The sequence below is a fragment of the Trematomus bernacchii genome, unplaced genomic scaffold (assembly GCF_902827165.1).
Source record: "Trematomus bernacchii unplaced genomic scaffold, fTreBer1.1, whole genome shotgun sequence".
NCBI classification, from domain to species: Eukaryota; Metazoa; Chordata; class Actinopteri; order Perciformes; family Nototheniidae; genus Trematomus; species Trematomus bernacchii.
The window spans coordinates 101245-117500 of NW_022987601.1; the positions used below are offsets into that span (position 1 = coordinate 101245).

Consider the following 16256-nt stretch of genomic DNA (forward strand, 5'->3'; position numbering starts at 1 on the left):
CCATGTCTCCCTAGAAATCCTTCGTGCTTGCCTTTCTGACTACCAGACGGCAGTCAAAGCCAAAACAGAGCACATTTCTCTGTTCATCTCCAAAAACAGCCATAAACCTCAGGTTCTTTTTAATGTCCTCAACTCTATCATTAATCCCTGTGATGTTTCTTCTATTGTCCCATCGACTACTCTCTGTGATAAGTTTCTTACATTTTTTATTGAAAAAGTATCTGCTCTTAGGCTAGCCCACACTAGTGCTACCCCAGATCCTGCTCCTTTTCTGTGCCCTGCTGTCCTCGACCACTTTGAGCCTGTATCCCTCTCTTCTCTCTCGGATGTAGTCAAGCACCTGCGGCCGACAAACTGCACCTCAGACAGCATTCCCTCTCGCCTTCTCAGAGATGTTTTGGAATCAGTTGGTGCAAGTATTTTATTACTTTTAAACACCTCTTAGCTCAGGATGTGTCCCAGCTGCCTTCAAACATGCTGTGGTTAAGCCACTACTTCAAAAGAAAAATCTCGACCCCTCCATTCTCGCAAATTTTAGGCCCATCTCCCAGCTACCTTTTTTATCTAAAGCCCTGGAGCGAGTAGTCTACGCCCAGCTGCAGTCTTTTTTAACCATGCATGGAATCCATGAAAAGTTTCAGTCTGGCTTCAAACCCATGCACAGCACTGAAACAGCCCTTTGAAGAGTTTTTAATGATCTGCTCCTAGCCGCCGACTCAGGTAGCCCAGCTGTCTTGATGCTGTTAGACCTGACAGCTGCCTTTGACACTGTGGACCATAGCATCCTGCTGTCACGGCTTGAACAGTCCGCTGGCATCACAGGCTCTGCCCTTGCATGGTTCAGGTCCTACCTGACAGACCGTAGCTTCTCAGTGCAGCTAGGTGCCTTCTCCTCTGCCAAAGCCCCTCTTACCTGTGGGGTTCCCCAAGGCTCTATCCTGGGCCCCATCGTCTTTTTACTGTACATACTACCCCTAGGGTCAATTCTCACAAAACACAATATCCCCTTCCACTGCTACGCCGACGATGTACAGATATATCTGCCTCTCAATCAAAATGTCAACTCACTACAGCAGTTGATGGACTGCTTGACAGAGATCAAATCCTGGCTGAGCAAAAACTTTCTCAACCTCAACGAGAGCAAGACTGAGGTCATCTTTTTTGGACCCCAGCCTCCAGCCTCTCCGGTTGATATTCTGGGCTCTCTCAAAAAAAACATCCTCCCCTCTGTCATGAACCTTGGAGTGACCTTCAATAGCACATTTAAATTCGACAAGCAGGTCAGCAGCGTAGTCAAGACCTGCTTTTTTAAATACCACTATTGGCCAAAACCAAGTCGTATTTATCTTTTAATTACTTAGAAAGGGTTATTAACGCCTTTGTTACCACGAGACTGGACTATTGCAACACTCTGTATGTGGGTATGGACCAGGCCTCAATTAAACGCCTGCAGCTAGTTCAAAACGCAGCTGCACGTTTGCTGACTGACCACAAAAAGCGTGACCACATCACCCCTATTCTGGCCTCACTACACTGGCTTCCAGTTCGGTTCAGAATTGATTTTAAACTCCTTTTATTTGTTTTTAAAGCTTGTCATTTGTTGTCTTCTGTTTGCGATTGTAGTAAAGTGTTTTTATTGCTTGTACAGCACTTTGGCTCGACCAAAAATCGTTTTAAAAATGTGCTATATAAATAAAACTTGATTTGATTTTACAGTGACATCACTCTGGAACACAATGACATCACTCTGGAACACAGTGACATCACTCTGGAACACAGTGACATCACTCTGGAACACAGTGACATCACTCTGGAACACAGTGACATCACTCTGGAACACAGTGACATCACTCTGGAACACTGGTGGTTATAATAAAGATAAATAGCACTGTGTGGTCCTGAGTGTCTTCAGCCCCCCCCCCACATTCATCTGTACCTTTTGATCAAATAAAGATTTTCCAGATGAACTTGTGTTATTATTTATTCATAAACAATCCTTTACATTAACAGACGTGTAGAAAAACATGTTTACATCATAAACATGTTTTTGTACACGTTTACATCATATGAAATATTCCATCAGCAGCTTCTGAGTCTCAGAGGGGAGGGGCTCAACAGGAAGTCCTTCAGAGTCTCAGAGGGGAGGGGCTCAACAGGAAGTCCTACTGGATCCTGACCAGGTTAACGAGGTCATGTGACGTCTGTCTGTCCATCTCAGTTCTTCTTCCCCTCCTCTCTCTGCAGCACCACGTGCTTCAGGGTCCTGTAGGCCACGGACTTCCTGATCCTGTCTCCCTTCAGCTTCACCAGGTGAGGCAGGAGGGGGGGGGGTCCTCAGAGAGAAGGAGGCGTCCTCTGGGCCGTGGAGACGCAGAAGCAGCTGATCACCTGGAGGGGCCGTCACTGAGACCCACCCTGAGGACAGAGGACAGGGTTAGAGGACATACACACCTTAAAGGTCTCCTTGTAGCCCCCCCCCCCCTCTCTTCCAGCTGTTACTAAGGACATGTCTCTGAAGTGTCCTGCTCCAAACCCCAAACAGATCCTTGTAGCCCCCCCCCCCCCCCTCTCTTCCAGCTGTTACTAAGGACATGTCTCTGAAGTGTCCTGCTTCAAACCCCAAACAGATCCTTGTAGCCCCCCCCCCCCCCTCTCTTCCAGCTGTTACTAAGGACATGTCTCTGAAGTGTCCTGCTCCAAACCCCAAACAGATCCTTGTAGCCCCCCCCCCTCTCTTCCAGCTGTTACTAAGGACATGTCTCTGAAGTGTCCTGCTCCAAACCCCAAACAGATCCTTGTAGCCCCCCCCCCCCCCCTCTCTTCCAGCTGTTACTAAGGACATGTCTCTGAAGTGTCCTGCTCCAAACCCCAAACAGATCCTTGTAGCCCCCCCCCCTCTCTTCCAGCTGTTACTAAGGACATGTCTCTGAAGTGTCCTGCTCCAAACCCCAAACAGATCCTTGTAGCCCCCTCCCCCCCCCCTCTCTTCCAGCTGTTACTAAGGACATGTCTCTGAAGTGTCCTGCCCCAAACCCCAAACAGATCCTTGTAGCCCCCCCCCCCCCCCTCTCTTCCAGCTGTTACTAAGGACATGTCTCTGAAGTGTCCTGCTCCAAACCCCAAACAGATCCTTGTAGCCCCCCCCCCCCCCCTCTCTTCCAGCTGTTACTAAGGACATGTCTCTGAAGTGTCCTGCTCCAAACCCCAAACATATCCTTGTAGCCCCCCCCCCCCCTCTCTTCCAGCTGTTACTAAAGAGCTGACTCTGGGTCAGTAGCTTTAGAGAGAGAGAGTAGATCTCATCAGGAGAACTCTCCCAGCAGAAACTCAGCTAAATGCTGCCGTGATGAAACTCCATATCATGTTCCAAACCACATGAAGGATTCTCTCTGAAACAGTATGGAGCTCAAACTCTTTCTCTCTCTCAGGTTTACCACAAGGTGAGTTCCTTTTGATTTCCTGCTTCTTCACACACACTCTCTCCAGTACAGGTTAGCTCTGAGTGTTAGCATGCTAATGTGAACACAGACCATATTACTTCCAGAACACGTCTCATTGTTTCTGACAGCAACGTTTCTGATTGGCCCGTGGGTGTAAAGCCCGCCCACATTTGAGTAATGTGGTCATGACGCAGCAAATCTGGATCAGCTCCGTTGTTCCCCCGTTTTTAGAGATGTGGGTACGGAGGAAAAGAGAGAGGGGGAACATTAAACTTTATGAACTGTGGAAGAGTTACCTGCAGAGGACAGCTTCAGGTCTCCGGCTGCCTCCTGATACCCCACTCCCTGCAGCCTGAAGTCCTGAGGGACCAGGGGGGGGAAGTCCTTCATCCGCTCGGACCCCCCAGCAGGTACCTGAACACACCACACAGATCAGAGCCTGAACACACCACACAGATCAGAGCCTGAACACACCACACAGATCAGAGCCTGAACACACCACACAGACCTGAACGCACCACACAGATCAGAGCCTGAACACACCACACAGATCAGAGCCTGAACACACCACACAGACCTGAACACACCACACAGATCAGAGCCTGAACACACCACAGAGACCTCTCTCTCTCTCTCACCCCCAGCAGTGTGTGTCCTGCGTGTTTCTCATAGACCTCCTGGACCCTCTCCAGGCTGGAGATGTGGACTGGGATCTGACTGGAGACCAGAACTGAGAACCAGCAGGGCCCCCCACCCTGAGGAGAAACATTAATATCATTAATATGTGATCTATCCCAGATCACTGAGTTTCCTCCCAGTTAGATGTTAACCTCCTGAACTCTGTGAAGAACATCCAGAACATCCATCTGTTTGCTAATTAATTATCTACATAACCCTAACCCTGTACTTGTATACAGACTCTTCTGGCACTATCTGTATTTACTTGCACATCTCAAAACATTCTCTTCACTATTTGATCTGTTTTATTAGTTTTATGTCCTCTATATATTCATGTTGCTCTGCTGGAGGAGGACTTCAGTCTCTCATCTCCATCTCTCCTCTGAAGCTGCTGAGCTCACGGAGATATTTGATTTATCTGTGTTATTTGTTCCATGTCCTAAATATATAAATATATATATATAAATATATATATTTATAAATATATATATATATTTATATATTGTCTTGTTTTGATAACGCACCTTAATGAAGTCGATGCGGGCGAGCCCCCCCACCAGCAGGCTGGCCCCCTCCTGCAGGACGAAGGTCCTCGGGACCAGAGCCTGGGTCGGGACCACTGACATCACTTCCTGTTCAGAGAGCAGCGCCAGGATCTGAGGTCAGAGGTCAGAGGTTACATGTATATATAAATACTAAACATCACTTCCTGTTCAGAGAGCAGCTCTGAGGGGGGAGTCATCACAGATTATTAATATACATCAGGATGAATACGTTGTTACTAAATCATGATTATTAATATACATCAGGATGAATACGTTGTTACTAAATCATGATTATTAATATACATCAGGATGAATACGTTGTTACTAAATCATGATTATTAAAGCACATTATTCCTGAAATATAGATAATGAACATTTTATTATTATTCTGAAGAACCCAGTCTCACGTCGTGCTGCTTGAGGATCCCCGGGGTGTCGTAGAGCCAGTTCCCCTCCTCCTCCTTGCTGCCCTGCTGCCTGGGGGGGCGGGGGGCCGCTGGGGGAGAACGCCAGTATTGTTATTGTTGTTATTGTTGTTATTGTTGGGCGCAGACAGTGGAGGACTTCCTGTTCCCTAACTCTTCCTCTTCTTACCCCGGGATTCCACCGGGTCCGTTCACAGCGATCGCGGCCACTCAAGTCAATGGGTGCTATTCCACCAGACGCGCCGCGTTACGGCTCAGGAAGCGTCCCGGAAGCGTCTCTGAAACGTCCCGGAAGCGTCCCGGAAGCGTTTCAGAGACGCTTCCCGGAAGCTTCCCGGAAGCGTCCCGGGAAGCGTCTCTGAAGCGTCCCGGAAGCGTCTCTGAAACGTCCCGGAAGCGTCTCTGAAACGTCCCGGAAGCGTCTCTGAAACGTCCCGGAAGCGTCTCTGAAACGTCCCGGAAGCATCCCGGAAGCGTCTCGGAAGCGTCCCGGAAGCGTCTCTGAAACGTCCCGGAAGCGTCCCGGAAGCGTCCCGGAAGCATCCCGGAAGCGTCTCTGAAACGTCCCGGAAACGTCCCGGAAGCGTCCCTGAAACGTCCCGGAAGCGTCTCTGAAACGTCCTGGAAGCGTCCCGGAAGCGTCCCGGAAGCGTCTCGGAGACGTCTCGGCGCTGGGCTCCACTAAAAATAGGCAGCTGATCTATTTTTGACGGAGACGCGAGGCGTTGCTTAGCGCCAGGCAGGAAGTGGACCGGTCAGAGCATCCAGTCAATCCCCAAAGTAAACTCATTTTGCAGACCCTATCCCTCCGTAGTCTTTCAAGTAGGAGGAGCAATGCCAGCGTCCTCCTCCGGTTTGCAGGCACTGTGTAAATTATATATATAGAATAATTATGATGATGAATGCATTACCACTAAAATACTGCAACACATCTTTGATTCATGTCGTTTATAACTGGAATATTAACATTATTATTAACTTTGTCTGTACAAAGTAGCCTGTCCAGGAAATATGCCCAAATCAACAAAAACTGCGAGCCGTTACGCAAGACGCTCCGCTTCTGAAATGGTTTGACGCTGTAGGAGGTCGGATCAAAACCGCGGCGCAGACGGACCCGGTGGAATCCCGGGGTGAGACAGGTGAAACTAGTCTCTATTTGAAAGGTCGTTTATGAAGACTGAAGTCTGGGAACAGGGGGATGTTTCGGGGCCAAAAGGCCGCCCCTCTCTAGCCCACTGAGTCACAGCGCCCCCTGCTGCTCGCACTGAGTCACAGCGCCCCCTGCTGCTCGCACTGAGTCACAGCGCCCCCTGCTGCTCGCACTGACTCGTTAACAAAGAGACTCTGAAGGTGATTTCAGCTTTTCTTAACAAACGTCTGCTTTCAAAGAATTAAAGATAAACTTCTGTCTCTCTGACATGTTGTTGTTGTTGTTGATGATAGCAACTGACCTGCCTGGGTCTCCCCCCCCTCCCCCAGAGCCAGGCTGTCCGGGTCAAACTGGATCTCGTCTCGAGGGGGGGGGGGCGGTTCTGAACGTCCTCCCAACACGACCTGGGGGGGGGGGGGGTAGGTTAGGATTTATTCTCCTCCTCTTACATCACATTCACTCAGAGGTTTAACATCACCCAGGTCCCCCCACCCCCCCCCTCAGGTCCCCCCCCCCTCACCTGTCAGGTACCCCTGTCTCTTCAGGTGTTTCTCCCTCTCTCTCTCCTCCTCCGTCAGCTCTCTCTCCTCACTCAGACGCTCCTCTCGTCTGAACATCCTGTAGGGAGTCGGGTTAATGATGGGGAACTTCAGCAGGTCCAGAGTGGTCCCTGAACGCACCACAGAGAGAACACAGTTAATACAGCAGGTCCCTGAACGCACCACAGAGAGAACACAGTTAATACAGCAGGTCCCTGAACGCACCACAGAGAGAACACAGTTAATACAGCAGGTCCCTGAACGCACCACAGAGAGAACAGTTAATACAGCAGGTCCCTGAACGCACCACAGAGAGAACACAGTTAATACAGCAGGTCCCTGAACGCACCACAGAGAGAACATAGTTAATACAGCAGGTCCAGAGTGGTCCCTGAACGCACCACAGAGAGAACACAGTTAATACAGCAGGTCCCTGAACGCACCACACAGGGAACACTGGTTGTGTTACTGAACAGCTACACTACATAAACAAAAGTATTGGGACACTCCTCTTAATCGTTGAACTCAGGTGTTTCATTCAGAAAAATAAATAAAATAAATAAAATAAATAAAATAAATAAAATAAATAAAATAAATAAAATAAATAAAATAAATAAAATAAATAAATCTAATGCATGTGTCAGGTATGAGGTGTGGTCTCACCGGGCCAGGGGGACACGGTGGCTCGATGCAGCCGGTCAGCAGCGCGGCTCTTGCAGTAGTCTGACTGCAGCAGAGCGTTGAACAGAGAGGACTTCCCTGCGTTGGAGCTGCCCACCAGGTACACGTCGCTACGGTAACTCCAGGTGCGCTGCAGGCGGGAGACCAGCTGTTCGATGCCGAAGCCCGTCTTGGCGCTGATCAGCTGCACCTCGCTCACTTGCAGCCCGGCGGCCGCGCAGTACGCCTCCAGCTGCCGTCTGATTCGCTGCAGGTAGTTGGGGGCGTCGCCCGGCAGCAGGTCCACCTGGTGGCCGGGAGGAAGAGTCAATCAGAATATATATAACTCATATTTCATCTGGAATTAAAACGGTATTTATATCCATTTAAAGGTCTCCCATTATACTATTTTTAGGCATTTATCACAGGTCTCAGAAATAAAGACATGTCTCTGAAGAGTTCTGCTCCTAACCCCAAACAGATCCTTGTAGCCCCCCCCCCCCCCTCTCTTCCAGCTGTTACTAAGGACATGTCTCTGAAGAGTCCTGCTCCAAACCCCAAACAGATCCTTGTAGCCCCCCCCCCCCCTCTCTTCCAGCTGTTACTAAAGAGCTGACTCTGGGTCTGTAGCTTTAGAGAGAGAGTAGATCTCATCAGGAGAACTCTCCCAGCAGAAACTCAGCTAAATGCTGCCGTGATGAAACTCCATATCATGTTCCAAACCACATCAAGGATTCTCTCTGAAACAGTATGGAGCTCAAACTCTTTCTCTCTCTCAGGTTTACCACAAGGTGAGTTCCTTTTGATTTCCTGCTTCTTCACACACACTCTCTCCAGTACAGGTTAGCTCTGAGTAGTGTATAGAGTAGCTTAGTTAGTGTGTAGAGTAGCTTAGCAGAGTGTAAAGTAGCTTAGTTAGAGTGTAGAGTAGCTTAGTTAGTGTGTAGAGTAGCTTAGTTAGAGTGTAAAGTAGCTTAGTTAGAGTGTAGAGTAGCTTAGTTAGAGTGTAGAGTAGCTTAGTTAGTGTGTAGAGTAGCTTAGTTAGTGTGTAGAGTAGCTTAGTTAGTGTGTAGAGTAGCTTAGTTAGAGTGTAGAGTAGCTTAGTTAGTGTGTAGAGTAGCTTAGTTAGTGTGTAGAGTAGCTTAGTTAGAGTGTAGAGTAGCTTAGTTAGTGTGTAGAGTAGCTTAGTTAGAGTGTAGAGTAGCTTAGTTAGTGTGTAGAGTAGCTTAGTTAGAGTGTAAAGTAGCTTAGTTAGAGTGTAAAGTAGCTTAGTTAGTGTGTAGAGTAGCTTAGTTAGTGTGTAGAGTAGCTTAGTTAGTGTGTAGAGTAGCTTAGCAGAGTGTAAAGTAGCTTAGTTAGAGTGTAGAGTAGCTTAGTTAGTGTGTAGAGTAGCTTAGTTAGAGTGTAAAGTAGCTTAGTTAGAGTGTAGAGTAGCTTAGTTAGTGTGTAGAGTAGCTTAGTTAGTGTGTAGAGTAGCTTAGTTAGTGTGTAGAGTAGCTTAGTTAGAGTGTAGAGTAGCTTAGTTAGTGTGTAGAGTAGCTTAGTTAGTGTGTAGAGTAGCTTAGTTAGTGTGTAGAGTAGCTTAGTTAGTGTGTAGAGTAGCTTAGTTAGTGTGTAGAGTAGCTTAGTTAGAGTGTAGAGTAGCTTAGTTAGTGTGTAGAGTAGCTTAGTTAGTGTGTAGAGTAGCTTAGTTAGTGTGTAGAGTAGCTTAGTTAGTGTGTAGAGTAGCTTAGTTAGTGTGTAGAGTAGCTTAGCAGAGTGTAAAGTAGCTTAGTTAGAGTGTAGAGTAGCTTAGTTAGTGTGTAGAGTAGCTTAGTTAGAGTGTAAAGTAGCTTAGTTAGAGTGTAGAGTAGCTTAGTTAGTGTGTAGAGTAGCTTAGTTAGTGTGTAGAGTAGCTTAGTTAGAGTGTAGAGTAGCTTAGTTAGTGTGTAGAGTAGCTTAGTTAGTGTGTAGAGTAGCTTAGTTAGTGTGTAGAGTAGCTTAGTTAGTGTGTAGAGTAGCTTAGTTAGTGTGTAGAGTAGCTTAGTTAGTGGTGTAGAGTAGCTTAGTTAGTGTGTAGAGTAGCTTAGTAGTAGGTGTAGAGTAGCTTAGTTAGTGTGTAGAGTAGCTTAGTTAGTGGGTAGAGTAGCTTAGCAGAGTGTAAAGTAGCTTAGTTTAGATGTGTAGAGTAGCTTAGTTAGTGTGTAGAGTAGCTTAGTTAGAGTGTAAAGTAGCTTAGTTAGAGTGTAGAGTAGCTTAGTTAGAGTGTAAAGTAGCTTAGTTAGAGTGTAGAGTAGCTTAGTTAGAGTGTAGAGTAGCTTAGTTAGAGTGTAGAGTAGCTTAGTTAGTGTGTAGAGTAGCTTAGTTAGTGTGTAGAGTAGCTTAGTTAGTGTGTAGAGTAGCTTAGTTAGTGTGTAGAGTAGCTTAGTTAGTGTGTAGAGTAGCTTAGTTAGTGTGTAGAGTAGCTTAGTTAGTGTGTAGAGTAGCTTAGTTAGTGTGTAGAGTAGCTTAGTTAGTGTGTAGAGTAGCTTAGTTAGTGTGTAGAGTAGCTTAGGATTTTGTGACTGTTGCCTTTAGTTTAGCTGTGTTTTTGTACAGACTCCTTTTGTTAGTTGTCCCACTTTTAAAGTGAGGTTTTGTTTTGTTTCTTATTTTAGTGTATTAGTATTTGTTTCCCTGTATGCAATTAGACTCCTTTTTAGAGTCCTCCTTTTGTTTGGTTATTTATCAACCTGTGCCCTTTTGGCCTTTTGTTTGTTCCAGGCTGCATGCCTGTTGTTTGTTACCCTGCTATTTAAAATAAACCCATTATAATTATACCAATTCCAACTGGTGTGTGTTGCATTTCCTCATCCCTAGTGGGAACGTAACAGTTTCTGACAGCAACGTTTCTGATTGGCCCGTGGGTGTAAAGCCCGCCCACATTTTAGTAATGTGGTCATGACGCAGCAAATCTGGATCAGCTCCATTGTTCCCCCGTTTTTAGAGATGTGGGTACGGAGGAAAAGAGAGAGGGTTCATTTTCTGACACTTAGTGAGTCTCCTGACACACCGGGGACACACCGGGGACACATGGTGATGTAGAAAAGACATCAGAGAGTGCATTTTGCATGATAGGAGACCTTTAAAGAATGTAAGCAGACCTTGTTGCCGAGCACCACGATGCGCTTGTTGTCCCCCACCATGGAGATCAGGTCGGAGGGTAAAGAGTCGGGGAGGTCCAGTAGGTCGACCACCAGCAGCAGCAGACCCTGAAGGGGGCGCAGCCTCTTCACCACCGCAGCGTATCCCTCCGCCGACAGCTCCACCTGCAGCGCCTGGTTGTGGTGCGTCAGCAGGTGGCAGCGCTGGCACACCGCCTCCCCCAGACCCCCCTCCAGGCGCAGCTCCTTGAACTTGTTGCCGGGCAGATAACCGGGGGCGCCCGCTACGCTGCAGTGCAGCAGCGCGCCGCAACCCGAGCAGCTGACGTCACTGATTGGCTCAGACGCGTCCGGCGCCCCCACCACTTTGTGAACGCCCCCCCCGGACTTCTTCTTCTTCTTCTGCTTCTTTAAAGACACTGCGCTGTCGCCCCCGGGGAACTTCACGTCCTGGAAGTGCAGCTCCGCCCCCTGCAGTGAAGCCCCGCCCCCCTGAAGGGAAGCCCCGCCCCCCAGCGCATGCAGCTGCAGCTCCAGAGCACGCAGCCTCTGAGGGGGGGGGGCAGCAGAGGGAGGGAGGGTCGGGGAGGGGAGGGAGGGTCGGGGGGGGAGGCAGGAGGTCTTTCTCCCCCTCAGGCTCTGCATCTGAAACACCACAGAAGAAGAGTTTAACGTCAGTGCTGGGCAGGGGTGTAGTGCTGATAACCCCCAGATAACTACAGCTCAGACTGAGAGGCTCTGATAACTACAGCTCAGACTGAGAGACTACAGCTCAGACTGAGAGGCTCTGATAGCTACAGCTCAGACTGAGAGGCTCTGATAACTACAGCTCAGACTGAGAGGCTCTGATAGCTACAGCTCAGACTGAGAGGCTCTGATAACTACAGCTCAGACTGAGAGGCTCTGATAACTACAGCTCAGACTGAGAGGCTCTGATAACTATAGCTCAGACTGAGAGGCTCTGATAGCTACAGCTCAGACTGAGAGGCTTTGATAACTACAGCTCAGACAGAGGCTTTGATAACTATAGCTCAGACTGAGAGGCTTTGATAACTACAGCTCAGACTGAGAGAGATAACTACAGCTCAGACTGAGAGGCTCTGATAACTACAGCTCAGACTGAGAGGCTCTTATAAATGTGTCTCACCTGTAAAGTCCACGAACACGAAGGTCTCTTCCTGCCCGGGGTCTACGGTGCAGCCTCTGAGGCCCCTCCCACTTCTCCCACTCAGGCCCCGCCCCCCCGGGATCAGCACCCGCCCCCCATGGATCAGGCCCCGCCCCACCCGTAGGACCCCCAGCAGCTTCAGCATGTTTCCCTTCTCCAACGGGCCCTGAACACACCGCCCTGTTCAAACAGAAGATAGAAGCAGTTTATATATAGTTGTACACTAAACACCCTGGGTTTAACACTCATTTATTGACGCGGGAATGAGGTTTATTAGGGAATGTTTAGATGACCACAGACATCAGAGTGATGTAATTCAGCAGCAGAAACCGACAGGATTTGCATTGGACACGCCCCGCAAACAACGTAGTGGCAGATACTTTTAACCTCAATATCAAGTGCAAGGCAAAACAAGAGAAAGTAAACAACAACAATAAGATGTTGTTACTGAAGGTTTAGCATCAACAGGATGACGTGTACAGGCCGTTAGAGGTTAATGTGTTGGAGTTTAATAACCAGGGTAATTAAACTCATGAATGTGTGTATGTAGATGTAGGTAAAGTACTGGAGAAACAAGCAAGAGTATCTTATATATATATATATATAATATGTACTTGTTATCTGTCCGTAGCGGGTAGCTGCTCCACTTTCTCATTTCCTAAATAACAAACATTAATCCTGAGGGTTTATTTAGATTTAGATGTTATTAATGTCTGTATAAAGTACACGCTGCCTCTCATCTGTGTGTTTCATACTCTATAAAGATGTGTTTACTCCCTGCTGACACACACACACACAGTCACACACAGTCACACACAGTCACACACACACACACACACACACACACACACACACACACACACACACACACACACACACTATATATTCTAACAAGTAACATGTAATGTAATGTAATGTAATATATTTAGTCATGCAGTATATATATACTTCTTGTTTTAATTGACTCGTTACCTGTGTGTGTCCTGATGACGCGGCTACACGTGCTCCGTTCCTCCCTGAGCCTGCATATATATTTACTTTATGCAATATGTAATACAATATATATGATATATGATATAAATATAAGGTCTGTCCTCTAAACAGCGTGCTCTGCGGCTCTACTTCCTGGCCGGATGTGACGTCAAACGCGTCGGTTGTTTATTTTCCGCTGAAACACAGAAAACGTTTTATTTTTGTATAAAACCTGAAATATTTAACTCTCAGGTGTTATTAGAATTAAAACAGCAGCGGCGGGAATACATAATAAATGAATAATTAATGAAAAGTAAATCAAAATAAAGAGATTTAAACATCGCTTCTCTGTGAGGGAAACAGAGGTCTCACTCCTCCTCTCTGTGAGGGAGACAGAGGTCTCACTCCGCCGCAGATTCAGGAACAGAGTATTCCTACACTCTGGTACTTCTACACTTACTCAAGTACAAGATATGAGTACTTCTACACTTACTCAAGTACAAGATCTGAGTACTTCTACTTTTACTCAAGTACAAGATCTGAGTACTTCTACTTTTACTCAAGTACAAGACCTGAGTACTTCTACTTTCACTCAAGTACAAGATCTGAGTACTTCTACTTTTACTCAAGTACAAGACCTGAGTACTTCTACTTTTACTACAAGATCTGAGTACTTCTACTTTTACTCGACTCTCGGATCTCTGACAGAGTGAGACCTCCTGCTCTCTGACAGAGTGAGACCTCCTGCTCTCTGACAGAGTGAGACCTCCTGCTCTCTGACAGAGTGAGACCTCCTGCTCTCTGACAGAGTGAGACCTCCTGCTCTCTGACACAGAGTGAGACCTCCTGCTCTCTGACAGAGTGAGACCTCCTGCTCTCTGACAGAGTGAGACTTCCTGCTCTCTGAGTGAGATCTCCTTGCTGTATCACTGAAGATCTCTGATGGTCACTTCCTGTTAGTCTTTGCAGTTTTCTGTCACTTCTCCTCTCACCATGTTGAGGATCAGATCCTCTCTGAGATCTGCAGCTGCTCTGCTTCCTGCTGCTGCTTCCTCTCAGGTGAGTTTACCTGGACCTGCATCTGGACCTGGTTCTGGTCTGAGACCTGGACCTGGTTCTGGTCTGAGACCTGGTCTTATTCTGTGATCGTTTTAAAGTATTTGGTTTGCAGTCAGGACTTCAGATAATGTGAGGAGTACTCAGATCATGTACTTCAGTTAAAGTACTCAGATCATGTACTTCAGTTAAAGTACTCAGATCATCTACTTGAGTAGAAGTACTCAGGTGTTATATTTCATGTACTTCCTCTCTGTGGTATTTGGTCTCTCGCTCTCAATGATCTTTGGACAGATTCCAGTTTAACATTAACAGACTGTTTCCCAACGAGCAGTCAGAGCAGGTTACTAAGTACTGTTACTAAGTACACAACCTGAGTACTTCTACTGTTACTGAAGTACACAACCTGAGTACTTCTACTGTTACTGAAGTACACAAGCTGAGTACTTCTACTGTTACTGAAGTACACAACCTGAGTACTTCTACTGTTACTGAAGTACACAACCTGAGTACTTCTACTGTTACTGAAGTACACAAGCTGAGTACTTCTACTGTTACTGAAGTACACAACCTGAGTACTTCTACTGTTACTGAAGTACACAACCTGAGTACTTCTACTGTTACTGAAGTACACAAGCTGAGTACTTCTACTGTTACTAAGTACACAACCTGAGTACTTCTACTGTTACTGAAGTACACGACCTGAGTACTTCTACTGTTACTGAAGTACACGACCTGAGTACTTCTACTGTTACTGAAGTACACGACCTGAGTACTTCTACTGTTACTGAAGTACACGACCTGAGTACTTATACTCTTACTGAAGTACACGACCTGAGTACTTATACTCTTACTGAAGTACACGACCTGATTACTTCTACTGTTACTGAAGTACACGACCTGAGTACTTCTACTCTTACTGAAGTACACGACCTGAGTACTTCTACTGTTACTGAAGTACACAACCTGAGTACTTCTACTGTTACTAAGTACACAACCTGAGTACTTCTACTGTTCTTGAAGTACACAACCTGAGTACTTCTACTGTTACTGAAGTACACAACCTGAGTACTTCTACTGTTAATAAGTACACAACCTGAGTACTTCTACTGTTACTGAAGTACACAACCTGAGTACTTCTACTGTTACTAAGTACACGACCTGAGTACTTCTACTCTTACTGAAGTACACGACCTGAGTACTTCTACTGTTACTGAAGTACACAACCTGAGTACTTCTACTGTTACTAAGTACACAACCTGAGTACTTCTACTGTTCTTGAAGTACACAACCTGAGTACTTCTACTGTTACTGAAGTACACGACCTGAGTACTTCTACTGTTAATAAGTACACAGCCTGAGTACTTCTTCTGTTACTGAAGTACACGACCTGAGTACTTCTTCTGTTACTGAAGTACACAACCTGAGTACTTCTTCTTGTTACCCTCCACAGCCCTGCGTGCGCCTCTCTTCCGGCTCCCAGCAGGAACACAGAACCTTCTATGAGTTCCGGACCTACAGCATCCAGCCGCACCTGAACGCAGCGTTCCTCAAACTGACCAATGAGAAGATCCACCTGCGCACCGCCCACTCTCAGCTGATTGGCTACTGGAGCGTGGAGTACGGCGGCCTGAACAAGGTCTTCCATATCTGGAAGTATGGTGAGCTCCTTCTTCTTCTGTGGTTCTACGCCACCTTAGAGAGGAACTTCTGTGTTGGTCCCTGAAGGCAGCATCTCCCTGGTCCAATGGGATTTCACCATGTGACTCATAATGCTGACTCATGTCAGGGTTCAGGACTCATAATGCTGACTCGTGTCAGGGTTTAGGACTCATAATGCTGACTCATGTCAGGGTTCAGGACTCATAATGCTGACTCATGTCAGAGTTAATGACTCATAATGCTGACTCATGTTCAGGACTCATAATGCTAACTCATGTTCAGGACTCATAATGCTGACTCATGTTCAGGACTCATAATGCTGACTACTCATTCCCCCCACAGACAGCTACTCTCAGCGGGCAGCGGTGAGGGCAGCTCTCTCTCAGGACCCCATCTGGCTGAAGGACTACGTCTCCGTGGCGATCCCCATGTTGGTGTCGCAGGATAATGAGGTCACTTACCTGGTGCCATGGAGTCACCTGCAGAGCCCCCCCCAGGAGGGAGGTAACACACACACACACACACACACACACACACACACACACACACACACACACACACACACACACACACACAGTACATACCCTAGGTGTGTGTACAGGTGTGTGTACAGGTGATATTAACACCCCAGGTGTGTGCAGGTGTGTTCGAGCTCTCCTCTCACCTGATGCGTCCCGGAGGTCCGGCTGTTTGGGGCGACGCCTTCCAGGCTGCCGTCACCTCCCATGATGCACCTGGGTACGGCAAGCTGCTGGGAGCCTTTCACAGCGAGTGTGGCCTGCTGAACACAGGTACACTGTAAACAATAACACTACACTGTAAACAATAACACTACACTG

The 16256-nt window shown here is 47.2% G+C and overlaps 2 protein-coding genes across 2 annotated transcripts in view; one reads left to right on the plus strand and one right to left on the minus strand.

Moving 5' to 3' along the window:
- Positions 1–1963: 1963 nt before the first annotated feature.
- On the minus strand, positions 1964–12847 carry noa1 (nitric oxide associated 1). The gene is given in 13 exon segments (XM_034130704.1): positions 1964–2328; positions 2330–2415; positions 3737–3854; positions 4079–4195; positions 4643–4774; positions 5071–5159; positions 6540–6616; positions 6618–6642; positions 6759–6908; positions 7441–7744; positions 10560–11204; positions 11707–11907; positions 12700–12847. Coding segments are annotated over 11 exon segments (1857 nt in total). The 5' UTR covers positions 11707–11907; positions 12700–12847; the 3' UTR covers positions 1964–2214.
- Positions 12848–13521: 674 nt separating this feature from the next.
- The window catches only part of nipsnap3a (nipsnap homolog 3A (C. elegans)), a 4959-nt gene continuing 2224 nt past the window's right edge, over positions 13522–16256 (plus strand). The window contains exons 1-4 of the mRNA XM_034130706.1: positions 13522–13758; positions 15209–15416; positions 15760–15921; positions 16059–16208. Coding sequence (XP_033986597.1) covers positions 13693–13758; positions 15209–15416; positions 15760–15921; positions 16059–16208 — 586 coding nt within the window. The 5' untranslated portion in view covers positions 13522–13692. The remainder of the gene's footprint in view (positions 13759–15208; positions 15417–15759; positions 15922–16058; positions 16209–16256) is intronic.